This window comes from Gossypium arboreum, chromosome 10, assembly GCF_025698485.1.
Source record: "Gossypium arboreum isolate Shixiya-1 chromosome 10, ASM2569848v2, whole genome shotgun sequence".
NCBI classification, from domain to species: Eukaryota; Viridiplantae; Streptophyta; class Magnoliopsida; order Malvales; family Malvaceae; genus Gossypium; species Gossypium arboreum.
In genome coordinates this window covers 1,138,994-1,163,616 of record NC_069079.1, presented here as the reverse complement: position 1 = coordinate 1,163,616, position 24,623 = coordinate 1,138,994, and the positions used below count along the sequence as shown (strand labels likewise).

The following is a 24,623-nucleotide window of genomic DNA, read 5'->3' as shown; positions in this document are numbered from 1 at the left end:
AATTGATGGGAAGTTTATTATTGTGATTATACCACACACCGATCTCGCCATGTTTCTCATTACATAAACAAAAGGGAAAGGAGTTTATATGTTTCGTTCAATTTGGAACTTTAAAGACAGCGCCCACCTGTTTCAGGGCCAATAAAATCGCTACCAAGCAACTTCACTTTCTCTTAAATGCTAGTAGTAGGTGAACATTTATGGCATCGTGGGCAAACTGGCCGAGATTTATTGGCCATAACACAACGATTTTGCTTCACTAAATGATGCAAGTCATCCATCATGTGTATGTGTATTCTTTGTATGAATAATTTATTCTATGCACAGGTATTTCACAAGTGCTGTTATGCAGCAGCCTGTTTTAGTATTATGTTTTGGGTAATTAAAGTTTTAACAGGTTTAATGATTTTAAAAAAAAAAAAAAGTATCTAACTAAAATTTTCAAAAATTTAAAAGCTAAAAAACTTTTGGAGGGCTTAAGTGGAATGTTCAAAAATTTCAAATGATCTGATGAAAACATTCAGAACCATTAATATTGTTTTGGATAAACTATACCTGGAGTCATTAAATTATTAAAAAGTTTATATTTTTATCATTCAACTTTAAAAAGTTATAAACTAATGATTGAACTATTTGAAAGTTTTCGTCATTTAAGTCATTGTGTTTTTTTTAAATCCGGCTAGCGAGTTCTAAGTGAGAATTCGACGACCGGTATGGTAGATCAATATCGATAAACGAGTAGAAGGATATACCTTAAATGAGGCTCGACTCTAAAATTGTTTGAGAGTGTAGCCGCCTAGGGCCCAAGGCTGAAAGGCGCCCAAACTTTTTTTTCAGCTTTTAATGCGGAAAAATATAGCAGACTAAAATAAATTAATTAAATGCTCAAGTCTTTCAATTTTTTACCATAAATGCTATATCTCTTATGGTTTCAGAAACTTTTTAGCTTTTATTACATTATATTTTATAATTTTTTTTAAAAGCAACCTAATTTATTATTTTTCTTAGGGCCCAAAAATGTCAAGAACAGACCTACTTTAAATCCAAGTTAATTTGGGAGAATGTGTTGAAGATCAGATAATAAAGTTATTTAGATTTTTGTTCGTAGAGTTGTTTCATAAAAAAATAAATTGTAGAATAGTAGGAAAATGAGAGCTTTTGGTTAATTCAAGTAGTACAAACAAATTAAGTCATACAATAATAATTTAACAATTTAATGATTTAAATAAAAACTTTCAAATAATATAATGACTATTTTTAAATTTTTAAAATTAAATTACTAAAATATAAATTTAATATTAATTTAGTTGTAATTTATCCATTCCTTTTCTGAAATGATGCGGGTAGATGTTGGCAATAATGTTGGCACAGAATCCGACACAAAAATGTGACAATTACAAGTCTACCTATCAATGAATGCCATTGTAAAATTCAACAGCCAACTGTTAACCTCCAGCTGGTCTGTTCCAGCCACTAAATCATAGCAAATATGTACATTGTTTCTTGACCAAGAGTGGAGCTTCACATTTCCTGTTTTTGCAGTGTCTAAAGCTCAGTCCAACTAGCTTAAAACATGTGATATTAAACTTTTTTTAATGTAAAATTTAATTCGAATATTTTAAGGGTAAACTAAAAAATCTTAAGTTATTTAACTTTAAAAATTATAAAATAATTATTCGATTTATATTTTTATTTTTAAGTTTTAAAATTATTAAATACTTAACAGTTGGTTGATGTGACTGTTAAAATAATGATTTTTTAATATTTATTTTAATACACATCATTTTCATCATTTTAAATTTTTAAAATTGGGTGACCTAATAAGAAAATTTTTAATAATCAGATGATCATTTATTCAGTTTACCCATATTTTAATATAAAAAGTAAAATTTGAATCATGCTTAACTTTGTATATTTTAAAGTCATAAATTTAGCCGTAAAAGTATTATAGAGATCTTTGTATTAGGAGTTAAATTATATTTTATCCACTTACCTAAAAAATAAGCAAATTAATATTTGTTAGATTAAAGAGTAAACTGGTTATTTCTGTTAAAAATATCATCCATTTCTATTATTAAAAACTAGCATGGCTAACAAAATAACTAAAAAGTTACATGTGGCGTACCACGTGTACCTTATATTGATATATAATTACAAATTTTTAACAGTAAAAATGAATGAAATTTTTAACAGGACCAATTTGCTCATTGATCTAACGTACAATGACTAATTTGCCTATTTTTTAAGTAGATGGAGTAAAATGCAATCTAACTCTTACTATAAGGACCTCCATGGTACTTTACCTTAATTTAGCCTTTTATGTTTACATTCTTTTTGAATTTGGCTCTTATTCTTTTCTTGAGTTAAATTTGTTATCAACTTTTTAAAAAGGATTAAATTTAACAATCAACCTTTTAAAAAGAGTTGAATTTATTTTTTGTAATGAAAATAATGATTAAAGCTTTAAAATTTTAAATATGGTAGCGCCTACATAGTAATTCACATGTATTTCATGCTTATCTTTTTTAATTTTTATATTTTTTATAATATTTTTGAATTTTGAATTTTAAATATTTTTATAACTTTTAAATTATTTATTGATGTAACATGTAAGAAAAATAATATTATATTAGTATGAAGTGCATGTGAATTGCAACATGAATTTGCACTCAAGTATCATTAAAAATTAATATTTTAATCAATATTTCCATTTGAAAAACGATTTAATTTTTTTGAAAGGTTCATAACAAAATTTAGCTAGAAAATGATCAAATTAACGTTGCCCATTTTTAAGAGAAATTATTTTATAAAACCATGCTTATCACATCATCCATGGTCCCTACCAATTAAAAATAAACGCATTATATTTTTTCAACATCTTATGTACAGTTGACAACAAGAAATCATGAATGATGTGAAAAATATAATATATTTGTTTTTAATTACTGGTAACCATAAATAATATGATAAATCCATTTTTAAAGCAGGTGTGAGCCTCTAAAGTATAGGGCTTTTTTTTTTTTTTTCTTGCTGGCCATATCTAAAATTCTTGCCCCACTAGTTCATGTTATGGTTGGTTTGGAGACACTATTTTGGGCCTTTGGCATGTCAATACTATTTTATTTTCACTCTCTTTTGAACTCGAAAATTCAATTTTACTATAATTTGAATTCATTTAAAATAAATTCAAATTAATTATATTTTAAATGCACTCAAATTTAAATGATTCAAACTTAAAATTATCTTAAATGAAATAAGCTCAAAGTGATTAAAACTCGAAGTGATTCAAAACTTATAATAATCTAACCAAAAAATCTAAACATTAAATCCGAAATAATAGAATTGGCTTCAACTAAAATAAACCCTAAAATTTAAAAGTCGAATTGATCTTAATTGACAAATGTGTACCTTACAATTAGGGGTGAATATTCGATCGAGTCAAAAAAATTCGAGTTAGTAGAATTGATGAATCCTATTTTAGCAACCAAACTCAATTTGAATTTTTTTTGAATTGAGTCGAGTCAAAAAATTTCGAGTCAAGTCAAGTCGAGTCGAGTTAACAAATCATATTATTTATACTCAATGTTGCGTTTATATTGATCGATTATTTAACTAGTAGACGAAGTACAAGAACTACATAAACAATACAATTGTTTTACCTTTTAACTTAATGAGTAAACATTTATCAAAACGACGTAATTTTGTCATTTCTTATTTAGATTTTTGGATAACTCGAATTGTGTAATTCATATTCGAGTTTAACCAAAAAAACTTAGTTTTTTATTCGAATTGATTCGAATAACTTGATTAACTCAAATAACTCGAACTAGGTAATTCAAAATTTAAAATTTTTATTAAATTTTTCGAATTGAACCAGATTTTGTTTACATCTAATTATAATCACCATTGTCACTCACCATTGAAAAGAAAACTAAGCTTTGAAACGGGGTCGTTGCATCCAAATTCCAACGAACCAACCTAATTGAGCTGCGTTTCGAATTGTTCAACCAAGTAAAACGACGTCGTTCGGTATATCTCCCTTAACTATAATAACGACCCGGACAGCGGGAAATAAACAAAATGAAAAAAAAAAAAATGTCAGAGACAGAGTTCGTAGATTTCACATAATCATTATATGATAATCAGATTGTATTCCAGCTGCTATATGATAATGGGATTGAATCTCGATTAAATTTTTGAGGGAAGAAAATCAAATGTAAAATATAATAGTATTATCAACCGTTGAATCGTGATAAACAACCTTCTCCCGCGCATTTTAACCGTCGGGTCACTATGTCTTGGGGATTAGGATGGAAACGACCGTCGGAAATCTTCCGTTTATCGCTATATTATGGGTACGAAGAATCCGGGGAAGATCTTGACCGTACATCATCGCAATTGATAGGTTCATGTTCTTCCTCGTCGGCATCGTTAACTCCTCCACAAGATCAGCAAGAACCGGGGTTTAAGATTGATCTGGATTGGGTATCGGGAGATGACGTGGACCAGGTAGCGCTCCGGCTTCAATATCAGTTAATGTTGGCGCTCCCTTCGTCACAGGATACGGTGGCGATTGAATTGAAAGAGACGGAAGAGAATGTGGTGGGGGTGGAGATGTATGTTGAGAAGAGGAGGGAACCGTTACGGGCGGTTACGGTGGTTAAGGCAACCGGGTCGAGTCAGCAGAGTGATGGAGTCGGAGTTTTGCTTCGGTTGTTACGGTCGAATTTGGATGATCATTGGAAAGGCATCACTTCGCTTAGCCTTTGCGGTTGCGGTTTAACGGTAAGGCTTAGCTTAACCTAATTTTTAACCAGTAACTGATTTTTTTTTTTTAGTTAGAGAATGAAAATTTTCAAAATAAATGTTTTGAATTTCTGAACTGAGCTCAATGAAGAAACTTAGGCACTTGTAGTTTACATTTTGATACAGACACTGCCTGTTGAGTTAACTCAGTTGCCAATTCTTGAGAAATTATACCTTGATTACAACAAGCTATCACAGTTACCACCTGAGCTTGGTGATGTAAAAAACTTAAAAGTACTTAGGGCTGATTGCAACATGCTTGTTTCAGTGCCTGGTAAGAATGATCTTGTTTTTTACATCTAAATTTATGTACATATGTCGAGTGATTTTGAAGGTCAGATCATTGATGTTACTTCCCATTTGCCTATTGACTGCATTTTTTGTTGGTAATTTATGAGCAGTGGAACTGAAACAGTGTATTGGGTTGGTGGAATTATCATTAGAGCATAATAAACTTGTTCGGCTTCTTCTCGACTTCAGGTCACTTTATTGACAATGAAATCAATGTTTAAGCTTGAAAATGTATGGTACTTTTCTCCTGCCTAATGTTTTTCTCCAGTTGGATGGCAGGGCTACGATTGAGTTAGAAATTCTTAGATTGTTTGGTAATCCACTTGAATTCCTTCCTGAGATCTTGCCTTTACGCAAGCTAAGTCAGTTGTCCCTTGCAAATATCAGGATTGTGGCTGATGAAAATCTAAGATCGGTGACCGTGCAAATAGAGGTACAGGTCGACAGCTATTAGCTGTTTGTATGCTCATGCTCATGAGTTTACATGAGCATCTATGAATGAAATTGTTTTCACTTTGTTGATTTTACAGATGGAGAACAGTTCTTATTTTGGTACATCTAAACACAAGCTGAGTGCCTTTTTCTCTCTAATATTCCGTTTTTCCTCTTGTCATCACCCGTTGATAGCGTCTGCACTGACGAAGATAATAATGCAAGACCAAGGGAACTGTGCACTTATTGGTAAAGATGAGAATGCATTGCGGCAGCTCATTAGCATGATAAGTAGTGACAACCGCCATGTGGTACACTGGATACACTTTCCTTTTTATGCTGTGACATCAGACATGTTGTTTTTTTAGTTCCCCTTCCTATCGTGCACTATTGTTCTGGTTTGTGTCAGGTCAGCCAAGCCTGCTCTGCTCTATCAACTCTTGCTGGAGATGTTTCTGTGGCCATGGAATTGATGAAATGTGACATCATGCAACCCATTGAGTTTGTTATGAAGTCTATTGCCCCAGAAGAACAGGTTTCTGTGCTACAAGTTGTGGGCACTTTGGCCTTTGGATCTGATATTGTAGCTCAGAAGATGCTATCAAGGGATGTTTTGAGATCATTAAAAATACTGTGCGCCCATAAAAATCCAGAGGTAACTTTCTGATTTTAAATTATTCTTATATTGAACTGTATTTAAACCCTTATATATAATTAGGTGCAAAGGCTTGCTTTGCTAGCTGTTGGAAATTTGGCCTTCTGTCTGGAGAATCGCCGCATTCTTGTCACCTCTGAAAGCTTGAGGGAACTTCTCATGCGGCTGACTTTTACATCTGAACCACGTGTGAATAAAGCTGCAGCTCGTGCTTTGGCAATTCTTGGTATATTTCTCCCATTTGATCCTTTTAACTTTCTTTAAGAACTTTTGGAATTTGGATCATAGAGTCATCTGATAATGTTCTTTCATAGGAGAGAATGAGAACCTTCGACGTGCTATTAGAGGGAGACAGGTACCAAAACGAGGCCTACGCATACTCTCAATGGATGGAGGTGGCATGAAAGGTCTTGCAACTGTGCAAATGCTTAAAGAAATTGAGAAGGGAACTGGAAAGCGAATACATGAGTTATTTGACCTTGTATGCGGAACATCAACCGGTGGCATGCTTGCTGTTGCCCTTGGCATTAAGTTGATGACCTTGGATCAATGTGAAGAAATATACAAAAAACTTGGTCAGTATGCTGCACAAAGATTCTGTTTGACAACACTTGTAGTCCAATTTGTTTATTCTTGCTCTATATTGGCTTTGTAGGAAAACTTGTTTTCACTGAACCTGTGCCAAAGGATGAAGCTGCAACATGGAGAGAAAAGTTTGATCAGCTTTATAAAAGTTCATCACAGAGTATCAGAGTTGCTGTACATGGATCTAAAGTATGGATTTCTCTTGTATGTAGATGAATTTGTGTTTCATTCTTCATTGCTTCTAAAATTGCTTTCTCTTGTTTTCCTTGAAAATGTGTCTATGAATTTGCATGAATTTCTCTTACTTTCCTTGAATGCATGTCTTGAATGCATGAAGAGGCGTTGAACATCGTGAAAGCATAACTCGAACTAAGAAGAACCTTTTTGTGGTTCTAAAGGATATTTCCAGAGTTTTGCTTTCAACAAGACACAATAACATGTAGTGTTGCAGCACAGTGCAGATCAGTTTGAAAGGTTGCTAAAGGAAATGTGTGCTGATGAGGATGGTGACCTACTAATCGATTCTGCTGTAAGAAACATTCCAAAAGTTTTTGTTGTGTCGACATTGGTGAGCGTTATGCCAGCTCAGCCTTTTTTATTCCGCAATTATCAGGTTTGAGGTCAAGAGTTTCTTTTTCTATAATGTAATCTGAACTCTAATTGGATTTAAGTGTTACGTTGTTCATATAGATATATGTGGACTGTTTTATTATCCATTATGGTAATTTCTTTGCACCTCAATGAGTTTGTTTATAAATCTATTTCTTAATGTGCAGTACCCTGTTGGAACACCAGAGGTGCCTCTTGCAATACTTGAAGGTTCAGTAACCACTGTTCAAGGTGCTCAATTTGGCTACAAGCGAAATGCTTTTATTGGAAGTTGTAAACACCATGTATGGAAAGCTATAAGAGCATCTTCTGCTGCCCCATATTATCTTGATGACTTCTCAGATGGTATTTTTCTTCAGCTTGCTTAAATTAAGTCTTTCTTAAAGGATGTTTAAACTTCTTAACCTTTATTATATTTTATTTTACCTTATATAGATGTAAACCGCTGGCAAGATGGTGCTATAGTGGCAAATAATCCAACTTTATTTTCCATACGAGAAGCACAACTTTTATGGCCTGATACAAAAATTGACTGTTTAGTTTCAATTGGCAGTGGTTCTGTGCCTACGAAGGTAACTGCTTTGTTTTTGTGTAGTTGCAATCACCCTTTTATAAGGATATTCATGCAGAATAACAGGAAACTACATATATGTGCTTTTATTTATATTCCAAAATACCGTTTTAAGCAGTTTTGATATTTTGACTGATTGGAGAATAAAAAATCAAGAGATTTAAATCTCTATCTACCTTTTCGTTACTGATCATATTGAGATTTAATATTCATCACTTCATTCCCTGCATTCATGTGCATCTCTTTGGTTCTAGGCACGAAAAGGAGGTTGGCGTTACCTGGATACTGGACAAGTGCTGATTGAGAGTTCATGCTCTGTGGAGCGAGCTGAGGAAGCATTGAGTGCAATGTTAACCATGCTCCCTGAGATCCAATACTTTCGGTTTAATCCAGGTACTTCTTGGTTCCTTGTGGCTATCGTAGATGAGAGTTTTATGTCCTTTTTACCTTGGCTGATGTCTCCATAACTAGCATCCAACCAGTTTTTATTTTGATATCCAAATTTAATCCTTGTGCAGTAGCTGCTTAGCAAAATAACTCAATTTATATGGTTGCCTTGCAGTTGATGAACGTTGTGACATGGAGCTAGATGAGACTGATCCAACAGTTTGGCTCAAGTTGGAAGCTTCTGTAAAGGACTACATCCAAAACAATTCAGATGCCTTCAAGAATGCATGTGAAAGACTTCTTGTACCCTTTGCACATGATGAGAAGTGGACAGAAAAATTGAAATCTCAACATTTTGCTAGGGCTAAAGCATCAAATGCAGGTATTTGACCCTCGTTTTTTATAGTTTTCATAAGTTATAACTTTCAGGATGCTCTGCTGAACCTTTTATATTCTTTTCTCTTGTGTAGTACTAGATGAGAATACCCCTTCATTAGGTTGGAGGCGAAATGTACTACTTGTTGAAGCTTTGTCTAGTCCTGATTCAGGAAGAATAGTGCACCATGCTCGGGCACTCGAGTCATTTTGTGTACAAAATGGAATCAGATTAACTCTTTTGCATGACATATCTGGAGTTTCAAAGACAGTACCGACAACAACATTTCCGACACCATTTACCTCTCCTCTGCCCGCTGGAAGTTTCCCCTCAAACTCTCTTTCCTTCATTCCTGATGACCTGCAAAGGCTTGGCCAAATTGACATGATCTCACCTTTTAGCTTAGATGGATTACTATCTGGAAAGAAGACAACATCTCAGCCAAAGTCTCCTACTGGACGCAGGGAACTATCTTTACCTGTACAGTCATTACATGAAAAGTTACAGAATCTACCACAAGTTGGCATTATACATTTAGCCCTTCAAAATGACTCAGTTGGCTCAATATTAAGGTACAAAATCCTTGCTTTTCGAGGCATTACTTTTATCGTAGCTTTGCCCCAATCCTTAAATGCTAACTGCTTATTTTCTCTAGTTGGCAAAACGAGGTTTTTATTGTAGCTGAACCTGGAGAACTGGCTGATAGGTTTCTACAAAGTGTCAAGGTTAGCATGTTGTCAATGATGCGGAGCCAGGACCGTAAGGGTGCATCACCTTTTGCACAAGTAACAACTATTGCTGATTTGATTCGTTGTAGACCATACTTCCAAGTCGGAAACATTGGCCATAGATATATTGGACGCCAAACCCAAGTGTGCATGCTTTTCAAATGATTTCATTCTTTTAAAATTGTTAGTCTAATGTTATCAAAACTAATGAACTTTTTCTTGAAGGTTACGGAAGATGATCAAGAGATCGGGGCATACATGTTCCGCCGCACGGTCCCTTCTTTGCACATTACACCTGATGATGTTCGTTGGATGGTAAGCATATTACTCTCATTTGATTTTTTTTCCCATCAATGCTCAGTATACCTGATGCTGTAATCCAATGATTCGTGTTCTCCATAGATCATGAACTGCGGTGCCCCGAATTTAGCATTTAATGTGTCTGATACTTTGTTGAACAATGCTAGGTTGGAGCTTGGAGGGACAGGATCATAATCTTCACTGGAACTTATGGCCCCTCTGCAAATTTAATTAAAGCCTTCCTAGACTCTGGTGCTAAAGCTGTTTTATGCCCCACAGCTGAGCCTCAGGATGTGTTGATCAATGACTTAGGAGAGTACAACGTTTTGGGAAAGGGAAGGTTCGAGATCGGTGAGGAAGATCCAGAAGACGAAGACTCCGAAACCGAAACCGAAACTGAATCCGAACTAGAAACTATCAGTCCGTCAAGCGACTGGGATGATCATGACATGGAGAAGAACACAGACCATGGTACCAGCTTTTGGGATAAAGAAGAAGAGGAACTATCAAGGTTTGTCTGTAAATTATATGACTCAATATTTCGTGAAGGTGCAACAGTGGATGTTGCCCTAAAAAATTCTCTTGCTTGCCATAGGAAGCTGAGGTATACATGTCATCTTCCCTATCTTAAATAGCTAGTAAAATATATTAAGTGCATGAATAAGAGGCAGCATTCATTTTTGTAGCTTTATAAGTAAATATTTGTTTCCAATCATTCATTTTTTAGCTTTATAAGTAAATATATGGGAATTTAAAATTTTATAATAGTTTTTATATTATGGAACAAAAAGTGCTTTTTCCCATCTTTCAAGCTCAGTACATCATAATTTGTTTCATGATCCGATCTGTCAAGTCATGTGTCAGATCTCGAGATTATCCTTTTTATTTGAACTCAGAATGCACTCTTTTCTATATGAGGTTGTGAGTTCAATTACATAGATTAATGCACTCCTTTCTGTATGAGGTTGTGAGTTCAATTACATAGATTACTAACATTCGATTTGAAAGGTGAGGTAGAGACAGTTTAGGTAAGCTTTTGCATTTTTCTTTTTTATATAATGTAGGTCTTACTACTGCCTATAATCTTCAAAACCCTTTACATACAAAAATAATAGGTACTTAAGTCAATAATGCTTAAATTGAATTGGATTGAATTGATTAGGAGAATGACATTAAATCAGTTAAAATATCAATCTAAAGAATGACATTGAATCAACAAATTGGTGGCTAGACCTGTTCAATGTTTTGGTGTTTCTATTAGACTATAAAACCCCTTTACCCAAGCAAGGAATACTACATTTCTAGACAAATACTTTATTCTAGAACCAAATTTATTATTCAAGTTCTTCTCAACTTTTATACCTTTTTAAAGTCATTTTAGATTTTATAGACAATTTCTAGGTTTTCTTTATAGTTTTATTGCATTCAGGATTCATTCAGGACTCTTTTGGATAAATAAGAACAAGACAAAGGAAATAGAGCTAGTGTCGCTATATCATGGGGCTAGTATTGCAACACTAGATTCTCTAATGCTCATGTTGCCACATCTTATGGCTACTGTCACAACCCTAAGTCCTCTTTCCATGAAGACTAAAATTACTAGTAAATACCGTCTTTCTATTATTTAGCTGAATAATTCGAGTGATTGGTCAAAAACTAAAATTAACTAAATTAATTATTAACAAACATGACAAAGAACAAAATAGGAAAATAACCAATTAACATAATAGGAAAATTAACTAAATTAACCCTTCTCCATTAAAAATATTTATCTTTCAAGACAGATTCATATAATATTTTTGTTTGCTTCTCTTTAAAATGGACTTATTAAACTTTTAAACATATAAATTTCATCTCTTGACTATATATATATATTTTTAATTTTAATAATTATTCAAAGTCGAATAGGGAAAGCTGAAACCAATTTGTCCTTATCTCACTTAGATTTATTTAGCTTATGATCTATAATTCTATTGCTTACAACTTTTTTATTATACAAAACTAGACTATTAAATTTAATTCCATATTGGTTCAACCTCTAACTCAATTTCTACAATTGTTGGTTAATTTTCAAAGTTAAACTATTGTTACGATCTAAAAACTGTTTTAGTGTTTTTCAAAAAGGAAAATAAAAAAGTATTGTTTTAGTGAAAATATTTACTTTTCCATGATTCTTTGCATTAATTTTCAATTGGATGTATAGAGTTATTATACTTTTGATTATTATTCAATTTAGTCATATAAATTCATATGTTAGAAGCATATTCATTTTCTTTACCTTAACGATTCTCATGATACAAATCATCCATCTTTTTTTCCATAAAACGTAATATCTTTATATATCATTCATTCTAAAAGTACTTCCTAATTCTACTATTTTGATTAAATTAACATATATCATACATTTCAATCACAACATATTTAACTCAATTCTTTGAAATACAAATTAATATGAAAACTTAAATCTTTTATCAATAATTTCCTCCCATTTGCTTCTCTTCCCTTTTCTTCTTCAACTTTATGACTATCAATCTATCCTCGTCTTTTCTTCTAATTTTCTTCACTTCTATCTATACTTTTAAATTGATGAACATACTTTAGAGTCTCTACTTCATTTTTTTTTCCTTTGGTGCCTATGAAAATTTTTAAGAAATTTGGAAGAAATAGTAGTATTACATGATAATGGACTAAATTGTAAGAAAAATAAAGTATTCTTTGGCGGTGATGTTTGGATAAAGAAGCATGAAGAAAATCCGTCATTTTTCTATAAAACATCTTTATTAATTAAATAATAAAATAATAAAATATTCTAACCAATCATATTTTGACACTATTTTCACTAATTATTATCGTTATTTTTATCTTCATTGAGAAATAATCATATTTCTCTTATAATTTTTGTCTTGACCTATGATTTTTGAATATTTACACTAAAATCATAACACTTTTCACATTTTTATAATTTAGTTCCTACCCTAAATGACTCCGCCATGTCATATTTCTTGATTCAACTCACTTTGGTCTCCAACAACCTTCAATTTTATAGATCTTATATCTTATTCCACTAAAAATCTATCGCACATTATTTACAACCAACAATGTTTTTGGATGTTACATAGACTTCTCTCCATAAAATCACAATCCATTGTGTTTTTTTCTTAATAGACACATTCATGTTGAACAGTGACATACAACCATGAAGATTTTCCTCACAAGGTTTCATTGTGTGTTAAATCTGAGTAGCACAATCTATAAAATTTACATGCTTACATACCAAATCTCAAATATTACAATTTAGTTCTATGTTTGACACCATTGTCTCTCCCATTTATTTGAACACGCTTATAACAATATGATCATCCAAAATATATGAAAACCTTAAAAAATATTATGCATACTTATATTTAAACACATACTTGTATTTGACACTTAGAGATAAACTACTTAAACAATTACACACATAAAAGAACTCAATTATCTTCACAAACAACATGCTAACATAGTTTGAGCAACTTATAGCTTGAAAACCAAGTACCAGTTTCAGTTGGTTTTCAGTTCTGAAATTTCTTCAAGTTTCAAGATTGTTAACCTCAGCTACAGTAGCTACAAATCACGGCCTCGTTTCAAACTTCGTTCTTTCACGGACTTACCATGGAAGCTGCTGTTTCTTTGTAACTCAGCTGTAACTTTTCCGTCAACCTTTGGCCTAGCAAGAAACTCAACCGCAGTTACAACATCACCGATCAATGGCCGGCTATTAGCATCCTCTTGAAGACACATTGCTGCTATAGCAAGAGCTTGATAAAGACCCTTTACGGGGTAATTCTCTTCGAGCAACGGATCTATGATCTTCATGAACTTCTGCCTGTCTTTAAGTAATGGCTCTGCCTGCAATATGTGGACGATAATCGATGATAAACTTAAATTTACAAACTTAAAACAGAGCTTAAAACAAGTGATTTTGAATTCCATGAACATACCCAAAGAACCAGATTCTGTTCTTCAGCCGGTCTTTCGAGATCAATAGCTCTCCTCCCCGAGATAAGCTCCAGAAACACTACACCGAAGCTGTAAACATCGGATTTTGTCGTCAGCTGTCCTGTCATTGCATATTCAGGAGCACAATAACCATAGGTCCCCATGACCCTAGTTGATACATGGTCTTTCCCTTCAGTAGGACCTAACTTTGCAAGTCCGAAATCCGAGAGTTTGGGATTGAAGTTCTCATCTAGTAATATGTTTGAAGCTTTAAAGTCGCGATAAATTATCGGCAGATCAGCAAAATCGTGTAAATATTCTAGTCCTTTAGCCGCTCCTTCAGCTACTTTCATCCTGGTATTCCAATCCAATGGCTCCTTACCAGGGGGCAAATCTAAATAAACATCAAACAAAATGAATTAGTAGTATATAAATTGGTACTAAACAAGTTTCAATGTGTCATTTTTAACATACCAAGAAGATGATGTTCCAAAGATCCATTTGCCATGTATTCATAAACTAAAATCCTTTGATCCCCATCTGCACAATAGCCGATTAGATTCACGAGGTTCTGATGGTTAACCAGACTTAGCATCAATACCTCTGAGAAGAATTCTCGAGTTCCTTGAGTTCCATTCCGATCAAGCCGCTTTACGGCCACAATCTAAGGTAAACCAAGCACAAAAGTTATCAACTTTCAGGGTCATACAAGTTACATGCATGAAACAATTCTAGAGAAAAAAGATATATATCTGTATGTATGTAAATATATTTATATATACTTGATCAAGGTTCTCAATGTATCCTTTATAGACCCTGCCAAAGCCACCTTCACCTATCAGACAATCAGGATTGAAGTTGTCTGTAGCAACTACTAGTTCTCTAAATGTGAAAATATGAGCTGAAACTTTTACTTTGCCAACTTTTTGTATTTCTTCAGCTATTTTTTGCTTGTTGGCACCTGCACATTGATTCAAATGGTCAAATAAAAGGTACCCAGAATTAGGAACATAAGTTTCGTTTATAGATCGGATTGAGAGATGTTCTTCAAGGAAGGTGAAATCAACTCGGATGCTTGCTTACGACTTTAAGCCATTTTTTCTCCATTACAATGATGTTGTATGTATTGGAAAACGTATCAAAGCACAAGTTTTATCTACCCCTGTTGAGGGGAGGTCGGTCTCGGACCCTCAAACAGTGGAGTTATTGTACTCGAGACATCAATATTTAATTTTAGCTTCGAGTTTTGTCTACATATTCACGAAGTTCGAGGAGAAGTGTTAAAAATTTTTACCTTTGTAAGATTCAAACCCATGCCTTTAGTGGGGTTCTTACCCACTAATGCCATATAAAAAACATGGATTCAAACTCCACCAACGTTAAATGCTCATATTTATTTAGTTGTGAGGTACTCCCCAAACTCAGTAAACTCATTGGGCTTTTCTCGGAATCAAGAAACAAAACCTAGAACTAAAACTAGACTTGGACGCTCTGATCAAAATTTCTCCACCATTTGACGATCCGAGACCGAACTCCCCTCAAAAACGCCTAAGCTTCTGTTCTTCTTATAAAAACTCGAAATTATCCAAACCCATTTCACCTTTCTCGAAAAATATCAACCAATAAAGAAAAAAAAAAAGAAGAAGGATATATATGGTCTTTTCATTTACCTCTGGAACAAGCCCCAACGAGGCATTTTAACATAGACAAGCACTACACTTCCAATCTTTTATCTGAATTTCATTTACATAAAAAATAAACAAAAGATTAATACCTGCTTTGCCTGACAAATTATTCACCAAAGACCTCAATGATTTGCCATTGTTGTTGCTATTGCCACCAAGGCCACCAGTACGGTGCTGCACCTCCACTCCACAACAAGAGAAGCAGCTCATTTTTTGAAAAATGGGGAGCAAAGAAACAATGGGTGTGTTTTGAAATATTAGAAAAAATAACTAAAAACTTCGTCTTTTATTCATTAAAAGAAAGGATTAACTATAAAGTTAACTCCATTTATGTTAGCTTGAGTCAGTATTATTAATTTTCTAAATATAGGAGCTTTTCAATTAGATTATGGATGGAAAGAAGATGAGATTAACACTGAGAAACTATAAAGAAGAGAAAAAATGAGTTAAAATCGTTTGAATAAAGTTTGGTAGAACAGAAGAACGAAACGCGTTTCACTTTAAATTCCATTTAAACAAATTTGAATAAGTTTCCCAACAACTTTTCTTTTTTTCCCATTATGTAACTTGGGTATTCATGGCATGCAGTACATAGGAAGATGATGATACCTGTTTATATAAAGTAACCTTATTCCAATTCACAGGGAAGTTAAATTTTTATATAAAACATAAAATTAGTTAAAATTTTTATATAAAACATAAAATTTTAGAGGTCAAAATTATCGTTACAATGCTTAAATTACATTATTAGTATTTTAAAACAACTAAAATTAAAAATTTTCTTTTATTCAAAAACTAAAATACTTGAATGATTTATATTTCAAGAGAAGTTAAAAGACGGAAAATTTATCTTTTGATACAATATCTAAAATTATACACTCAATCTTTTATAATGACAATAATACCAATACCAATCGAACTAAAACTCAATCGACATTTTTATAATATTATTAATAGGTCTTAGCTGATAAAAATTAATTCAAGCCATTAAAGTTATTATAACATGTAAATTCATTATTGGTTGTAAATTATTAATTGGATATTCATGTGATTTTAACCATATTTGATTAATAGTAGATAAAACCAAGTCACCACTTTAATATTATTATAACTTGAATAAACTAATAACTTGATAAAAGGAGATGAATCAAATTATGTAAAATCAAAATAAAAAGACTAAATCCAAAATTTCAACATAATAGAGGGACTAAAATCCAAATTTTAGATTTATTGGTTTTTGCAGTGATTAATTAAGTTAAATGAAAGATGAAAGGTGATTGTAAATAAAATGTATGGTTTTGCATTTCTGGGATTGTGTATATCTGGTGCTGGGTATGGATGACATTGTAAGACTAGTTTAACTTTCAAATTGAAAAGTGTTGTGAAAAAATTTAAATTGAGCTCAATCATGGTTTTTGGAACCAAATCGATAGTCGAGCCGATCAAATCGTCGGTTTTCAGTTTGATTATCAATCTGGTTTCAATTAAAAAAATATTAAAAATATTAAAAATATAAAATCCGGTTCAATCTGTTTGTATCAGTTCATGAGTCAACCAGTTCTTTCCCTTACTCCGTAGTCCGTACCATGTACCAGCCGGTTCTTGAACCAATCGGCTAGTCCTGTCCAGTTTCAACATCATTGAACTCAATTTATGGCATTCCATTGGCAAAAGACATCTACAGAATGCAAAAAGATCCCAAATGCTGCAGCTTGGAAAGGCTGCAGAGTACAAACTGGATGTAGAATCAAAGAAGCATATTGGTTGCTTGGTGAATTCCCTGTACCCATCTTCTAACAAAACTTTATAACCTTTGTTTTTAAGAAATTCTTTTGATTTATGTCATGTCTCTCAATCTAGCAATGTTTTGAACACTTATTGCCAAGAGTGACTTCAAACTGAAATCCATAACTTTCGGTTCCAATAATCAAGTCTAGAAACAAAGGTTCATTCATATCAGGAGATATATCATTCACAAAGCATCACCTAATTGGATAAAAACTTAATTCATACGAGATTTCTAACCTCATTGCCTTAGTAAATCAAAGCACAACCTGAACAGGCAAGAATTTTCAGTTGGGACTTAGGGCTACAATAGGCAAAAAGCATGCGGCACTCAGTTCGTTTATAAACCTTTAAGGTTATGTACCGGTATATGCACCACAATTTTACCTAATAGCATGAGAATGTGAGGTAACACATGGGTGTTTAGCTAATTCTACAAATATACATAACTGAATACAATAGATTAGCTTACGAGGCATGACACAAAAGTTCGATATTTTGTCTCAAATCAACCTTACCTGTATACTGCATAGGATATCCAATGAACTGAACTGCTTCCCACCTCACTGACCTCAAAAATGAAAAACTTTCACTAGACTGAAATCAATGTAAAGTTTTATCAGTAAGCAGAGCCGAACCAGCAGCTTCAATTCTATTATAAATATCAACTTGATAACAGGATTTCATTCAGAAAGACATTACTGTTTAAAAGTGGTGGATTCCACTGCTAAATAACCCAAGCAAAGCATCATTTTAGTATTCAGAAAAGACAAGCTTTTCACTAATGAACAAACAGAAGGAAAAAAGATCCGTCCCGATAATGAAAAACTGTCCAATTCATTTTCATTTCCATATAAAATGGCTATGACCAGACCTAACTAGCTCTAATAGTTCATAATCATTATTTAAAGAACAGTCTATGCCATTGTCACCCTAGTTACAACAAACCCTTCTCGATTTCATCCCACAAATCCGCATTTTTTGAGAACTTCTTCTTAACATTCTTGATAAGTTCTTTAGCTTCCTCAACCTTAGATATGCTAACAAGTCCATTCACGAGAGATTTCATAGTCGAAAATTTCGGAACCCATTTTTTCTCCATACTGTCCTTACAAATTTTCAAAGCAGCCTCAAAATCCCCACCTTGACACAAGAAATGAACCATATTGAAAAAACAATTACTATCAGGCTCCAAGCCTCTATTCACCATGCTATTAAACAAGCTCTTAGCTTCCTCCAAATTCCCTTCCTTACAGAACCCATGAATCAAATGGTTATAAGTAACCGAGTTCGGGTTTATCCCTTTCGATAGCATCCCATGAAGTAAGGTTTTGGCCTCATTAGATTTCTTCAATATACACAAGGTTTGAATCCTTATGTTATATGTATTGACCCCAACAGGAATCCCATATTCCTTCATCAAATTCAACACTTTCCCAACATCTTCATACTTTTCTTCTACATAAAACCCAGCTAACAAAGTCCCAAACGTTGTCGCATTGGGTTTAACCCCTCCTTTTTTCATATCAACCAAAATTGAATACACTGAATTCGAAGACCCAGATTCACAAAAAGCTTTAATAGCATTATTATAAGTTTCTAAATCGGGATCAATCTTATACCTTTGTGGAAACTCAATGAAAATTCTCTTCACTTCTACATAATCCTTGGCTATCAACCCTGCAACGAGCAAAGCGTTTAATGATTTCGTCGAACGGAAAAACCCCTCGTTATAGAATTCGTCAAAGACCGTCACGGCGCGGTTTAGCATCTTGGCTTGACCGTAGAGGATTAAAGAATGGGAGGCGAAACGATTATTTTGTAAGTCGGGACGGGAACGGAGTTCTTGGAGGAAAGTGTCGATGGATTGGAAATGATTGCCTTCGCAGAGTTTGGAGATGGCGACGGATAAAGCGATTCGGCCGATATGGGAGGATGGGGTGAGGCGGGCGGCGCGGCAGATTTCGAGGATGCAATCAGGGTCTTGCTCGGATTTTAGGCGGGAGAGGGCGGCGCGTGATTTTCTGTGGGTGGTGAGAGAGGTGGAGGAGTTTGGGGAGACGGTTGAAAAGTGGCGGAAGCGGAAAGCTGTGGTGGCAGGTGTACGGATGCGGGAGAATAAGGCCATTTTTTTTTCGGAGAGTAGATTAGTGATCACTGAGAAAGGAGTGTTATTTTACTGAAAAAATAAAAAAGCGATGGAAGGAAGCATAAAAATTATAGGGACTAAATTCCGAATTTTCAAAAAGTACATGGATATGAACCAAAAATGGATCCAATTGGACCGGGATTTTGAACCCGACGTGAATCGAACACGCAACCTTCTGATCTGGAGTCAGACGCGCTACCATTGCGCCACGGATCCGTTGGTGATATTGAATCTAAAGAAAAGTTCTAAAAAACCTAAGAATGTGGAAAAGTGGAGGGATGAAAAGAAAATGAAAAGATGGAAATAAATTAATTTTTAATACGCAGAAAGAAAATTTATATTTTTCATCCTACCATTTTCTTCCCACTGTTCCACGGCGTAAAAGTTTACATTCATGTAGAAGCAAACTTATATTCGAAATGATAAGAATTTGAAAATAATTCAAATCCATAATGAGTTAACTAAAAAAAATCGAATTCAAAATGATTCAAAATCGAAATAGAACAAATACTAAATTATATAAGTTCATTTTTTATTCAAACCTGAAAATCAAGCTTCTTTAACTTGAAATTATTTTAAAATTTTAAACTTTCATTTATCTTATTCAAAGTAATCAAATCTAATCCAAAACTAACTCGATTCATCTAATTCTTTTGCTAACATTACTCCACTTTTACGTGGCCCGATGCAAACAATCCCATAAAGTCCTCTTCTAGGGGTGAGTTCGGTTAGATAAACTAATTATTATAATTCAATTCAGATCTTGAATTTTTCATATTAAATTTAAAATTTAAATTTTTGAACTTATTTTAACAATATAAATTTTATTTTGTGTTTTTAAATATTATTTGTTAAAGTTTCCAAATTTTTTAATAAACATTTCTAAAAATTATTTTTATATAAATAAATAATAAATAATATTTTATTACGAAACTTTAAAATAATTTAATTGTATAATTTAAATTACATTTTAATCACAAAATTTTAAAATTTACAGTATAATCACTAATACTGCTGATTTATGAGGTTATTATCACTAAATCATTACCATAGTCAACGGTGTGACATTAATGTAAGGTGATTATAAAAATATAAAATTACCGTGAGGTGTACGCATGGATTACACATATAATTCGATTACTCTATTTAATTAAAAAAAACCAAACTTGTAATGACTGAAATCTTAATTTCAAATCGAAATGATCTTAGGAAAGAAAGAGTGAAAATTGACAGCAGTTGTGGTGGTAGCCATCGTAACAGTTGCATCTGCTTCTGCTACTGCTACTTCATCATTTCATGGCCGGAACAGAGAATCCATATGGAAGACAAAAAATTTTGTTTGCATTTTTGAGTTGGAAAATGGGGACAAAAAACACTTAAACATTAGATAAGGATTAAAAAGAATGATTGAATTGATTGACTGGAGAAACTGATATTTCCTACAATTAATGACACCAAACAAAATCTAAAATTAAAAAAAAATCCTTACTTTTGACACATTCTATAATCAAAACAACGTTGCAAATTGCAACCAACCACCACATTTCATCGCTGAACTCTGTTGAAGCTTAGGTTGGACTTTAGTGAACCCAACATAAGGAAAAGCGCATAATAAAGGCTTCATCACTTCATCATCATCCCTTTCGGCTTGGACCAATTGTTATACTTAAATACAAAATTCTTTCTTCTTTTTTTTCTCTTTCCAAGTTGTATTCTTTCTGGGTGTTCTGTTTGGGTTCTGGGGATTTTGACTTTCCCGGGAAAGTTCGGGAAAAATAAGAGAGATGGTTAGAATAAGGAAAATACCACTGGACTTAACGCTTACTGAGTTTCCAGCTCTGGTTTCTAGCTGGTGGGACGAAGTCAATGAATCGACTCACTGGCAAGATGGCATATTTTACACACTTTGCGCCGCTTATGCCTTAGTTTCCTCCATTGCTCTGGTCAATTTTCTCAAATTTTCCACTGTTTGTGCGTTTTTATTTCATTCACTCGACTGTTTTATTTCGTTTTGCTCGGATCAGTGTTGTTATTTATTTTCATTTTAATGATTTCCAGTAGTTTAGGAATCCAACTGATTTGGTTTGCTTATTTACCGAGTTATATTAGAACGATTGAAGTATAAACGTCTGTGTGAAATTAAAGCTTTAAACTGTCAATATCATTGTTAATGATTTCAATTTCCAGAAGCTATACTAGTTTGCTTGTAATAATTAGGGGTTAATGATTTTGCAGATACAATTAATAAGGATCGAATTGAGAGTACCCGAATACGGTTGGACTACGCAAAAGGTTTTCCATCTTATGAATGTCATTGTGAATGGAGGTGATATATGATATCCTATGTCCTGTATTGCATTGTAATGAGGATTGAGGATGTAACTTTCAGTATCTGAATACGAGTTTTCTCGTTGTTGCAGTGCGCGCCGTCGTGTTCGGGTTTCACAAACAAGTATTTTTATTGCATCCCAAGGTTAGTCTGCTATGTAATTCGGAGATATCTGTTCGGTTTCGTATACGAAAAGTTCTGAAGTTTGCATTGGCTTATGTATGCAATACGTTCTTCAAGAACACTTTTCAATTGCAGCAACAATACTAAAACTAGCCTTAACAACAAGGGTTTTATATTGACACGAGCCGTTTCTTCTTTAACTAGGTACTTATATTCGTACTCTTGGATCTTCCAAGCCTTCTGTTTTTCTCCACGTATACGTTACTAGCCCTGTTTTGGGCAGAGATTTATCACCAGGCAAGTGATTTCTCGTTCCGTTAAACGATGTATGCCTTATCCTTGATCTATAAACCGAGTTAGAAACTTGTGCACTCGGTTCTTTCTCCTAATGTTGCGAGAAACTTTACCTTGCCATTATGAACAGGCAAGAAGCTTACCAACGGATAAACTCAGAATTTCTTATGCGGCAATCAATGGTGTTATTTACGTCATACAGGTGAGCCGTTTACTGAGTTTCCTACTACAACTAGCTTTGATACATGATACTGAAGTGAAGTTAAAATGAAGTTTTGACATTTGACTTCAGGTCTGCATTTGGTTGTATCTTTGGATAGACGACAACAGCGTGGTGGAATTCATCGGAAATGCATTTATTGCCGGTAAGCATAATAATGATCCATCAAAACTAGTTATTTATCTCGGGATATTATGCACGTTAAATGTTGCTTCTTCTGTTTAACTGTGCCGCGTATTTTCCATATTCTTTTCTCCAGCGGTCTCGTTTATAGCTGCATTAGGATTCTTGTTGTATGGAGGAAGGTAATCGTTGTTTGTTAACGCGATTTTAATGGCTATTGTGCTTAGAGTTAAAATTTCTAATGATACCAATTCCACAAACTCAAATCCTCTCAGATTATTTTTCATGCTAAAACGTTTCCCCATCGAGTCAAAAGGAAGAAGGAAGAAGCTTAATGAGGTATTTTCGTCCCTATATAGTTCACCTAGCTACACTGCATAGTTAATCATTCTTGGCGTGACTATTTCATACTTGATGTCCTTCTTGTAGGTTGGATCAGTTACTGCCATTTGTTTCACCTGCTTCCTTATTAGATGCTCTGTGGTAAGTTTTTCTTTTTCCGACCAAACCCGAGTGTATCTTCTTTCGAGTCCTCTTCCTAGGTTGGGTTTAAGATTATCTTCGCAAAGACAATTTGGTTAAGATTATCCGGGGCTTATAAAATGGTAAAAGTATCACAAAAGCCCTTATACTAAGAATTAGATTGCATTTTACTCTTGTACTTAAAAAATAAGAAAGTTTCCTGTATATTAGATCAAAGAGCAAACTGATCATTCTATTAAAAATTTTATCTATCTTTGCTGTTAAAAATTAATTCTGTCTTGGAATGAGGCATTTGTGGCAAGCCACGTGTAATTGTTTAGTTATTGTCAACTGCGCTAGTTTCTAAGAGTAGAAATGAATAAAAGTTTTAATAGAAATAATTAGTTTACTTTTTGATCTTAAGTAAACGAATAAATTGCTATTTTTTAGTAAAAGAGGCAAATGACTCTTAGTACAAGGACTTCTATAGTACTTTTACCCTCATAAAATTCGTTATAACAATCATACTTTTTGATGCTGCTTTCTTCATTTGGTTGCGAAATCTTCCGATTTCTCGATGTGCAGGTAGTTTTATCGGCCTTTGATTCAGATGCATCGCTTGATGTTTTAGACCATCCAGTTTTGAACTTGATCTATTACATGGTATTTTAAGAACCCCTTTTTTAATAGGTAAACTACAACTAAGGTCATTAACCTGCTGATAAATTTATGTTTTCGTCACTCAATTTTAAAAAGTTACAAAATAGTCATTGAATTATTCAAAATTTTTTATTTAAGTCACTACACTGTTAAGGGTTTTTTTTTTTTAAGTATGTCTAGCGAGCTTCAAACGAATGACTTAAATGAAAACTTTCAAATAATTCAATGACTATTTTATAACTTTTTCAAGTTGACTGATCAAATGTGAATTTACTAATAATTTAGTGACTTTTGGTGTGTTTTACTTCTTTTTTATTTGCAGCATCCTATTTATATGTTCCTAAGCATGTAAATTTCTATATTTCATCAAATTACAGCTTGTTGAGATCTTACCTTCAGCTCTAGTGTTGTACATCCTTCGTAAGTTGCCTCCGAAGAGAATATCCGCTCAATATCACCCGATCCGTTAGTCGGGATGCGTCTTTGTTCATTGGATTGTTCCAGTCGAATGAGGGAAGCAAACCTCGAAAACCATCCAGACGTAGAACTCGACCTAGTCAAGATGCCGAAAAAACCTTTTAAGGGAAACCATTGTTGATTTCTTCATCGGTTACGTGATCGAATAGTCGGTTTATCGACACTCTCCTCATTATTGGTCGACAACAAGTAGAAGGAAAATATCTTCCTTGTAGATTCAATTTTGTACTTGTTTGCATCAGTTTGTTCTTGCAAATACTTGGTCCAACTGATATCAGTTTTCTTAACCCATGCATTTGATAATATTACTAAGGGATAATTTCGCTAAACTCATTAAGTTATTGTTTATATTCTTAAATTGGTCCTTCAAGTAGACTTCAAAACATTATAATTGAACCTTTAAAGTATTAGTATTTTATCTATTAGGTTCTTCCATCAATGTAATTATCAATCTAGACGTTAAATGGGGTTTAGATTTTATGTAGAGTGTATTTAAAACGCGGGCATTAAATTATAAAAATGTGTGTGCTTACAATATGTATGTATATGTTTACATATAAAACGTGTTTTAAATATAATTCACTTTCCATTTGAGATG

At 33.4% G+C, this 24,623-nt stretch overlaps 4 protein-coding genes and 1 non-coding gene across 6 annotated transcripts; 2 read left to right on the top strand and 3 right to left on the bottom strand.

Annotated features, from left to right (window-relative positions):
• The first annotated feature begins 4,083 nt into the window (after positions 1-4,083).
• Positions 4,084-10,505, top strand: LOC108487159 (phospholipase A I-like). Its single transcript, XM_053019915.1, has 18 exons — positions 4,084-4,785; positions 4,933-5,080; positions 5,208-5,286; positions 5,377-5,530; positions 5,628-5,840; positions 5,939-6,184; positions 6,248-6,410; positions 6,499-6,759; positions 6,840-6,958; positions 7,221-7,382; positions 7,546-7,723; positions 7,814-7,950; positions 8,204-8,342; positions 8,512-8,718; positions 8,807-9,284; positions 9,368-9,584; positions 9,666-9,755; positions 9,908-10,505. Exons 1-18 carry the CDS (start codon positions 4,294-4,296, stop codon positions 10,373-10,375), a joined length of 3,951 nt encoding a protein of 1,316 aa, XP_052875875.1. The 5' UTR covers positions 4,084-4,293; the 3' UTR covers positions 10,376-10,505.
• Positions 10,506-12,943: 2,438 nt separating this feature from the next.
• Positions 12,944-15,973, bottom strand: LOC108487160 (probable serine/threonine-protein kinase PBL23). Its single transcript, XM_017791424.2, has 5 exons — positions 15,493-15,973; positions 14,501-14,679; positions 14,193-14,382; positions 13,721-14,112; positions 12,944-13,628 (listed from the first exon to the last, which is right to left on the bottom strand). The coding sequence occupies exons 1-5, from the start codon at positions 15,611-15,613 to the stop codon at positions 13,344-13,346; spliced, it is 1,167 nt and encodes a 388-aa protein (XP_017646913.1). The 5' UTR covers positions 15,614-15,973; the 3' UTR covers positions 12,944-13,343.
• Positions 15,974-17,802: 1,829 nt separating this feature from the next.
• LOC108489544 (pentatricopeptide repeat-containing protein At1g61870, mitochondrial-like) lies at positions 17,803-19,553 on the bottom strand. Its single transcript, XM_017794170.2, has one exon. The coding sequence runs from the start codon at positions 19,314-19,316 to the stop codon at positions 18,126-18,128; it is 1,191 nt and encodes a 396-aa protein (XP_017649659.1). The 5' UTR covers positions 19,317-19,553; the 3' UTR covers positions 17,803-18,125.
• Positions 19,482-19,553, bottom strand: TRNAW-CCA (transfer RNA tryptophan (anticodon CCA)). The gene has a single exon. It is a non-coding gene; the product is annotated as a tRNA-Trp (tRNA).
• Positions 19,554-20,481: 928 nt separating this feature from the next.
• On the top strand, positions 20,482-24,383 carry LOC108489545 (tobamovirus multiplication protein 1-like). Of its 2 annotated transcripts, none has more exons than XM_017794172.2 (11): positions 20,482-21,280; positions 21,573-21,663; positions 21,758-21,810; positions 21,994-22,086; positions 22,214-22,285; positions 22,376-22,448; positions 22,563-22,608; positions 22,702-22,765; positions 22,856-22,909; positions 23,474-23,578; positions 23,926-24,383. In XM_017794172.2, exons 1-10 carry the CDS (start codon positions 21,122-21,124, stop codon positions 23,558-23,560), a joined length of 792 nt encoding a protein of 263 aa, XP_017649661.1. In that variant the 5' UTR covers positions 20,482-21,121; the 3' UTR covers positions 23,561-23,578; positions 23,926-24,383. The 2 variants fall into 2 exon arrangements, with proteins under 2 accessions (XP_017649661.1, XP_017649660.1); XM_017794171.2 differs by having other exon boundaries at positions 20,486-21,280; positions 23,474-23,551.
• The last annotated feature ends 240 nt before the right edge of the window (positions 24,384-24,623 follow it).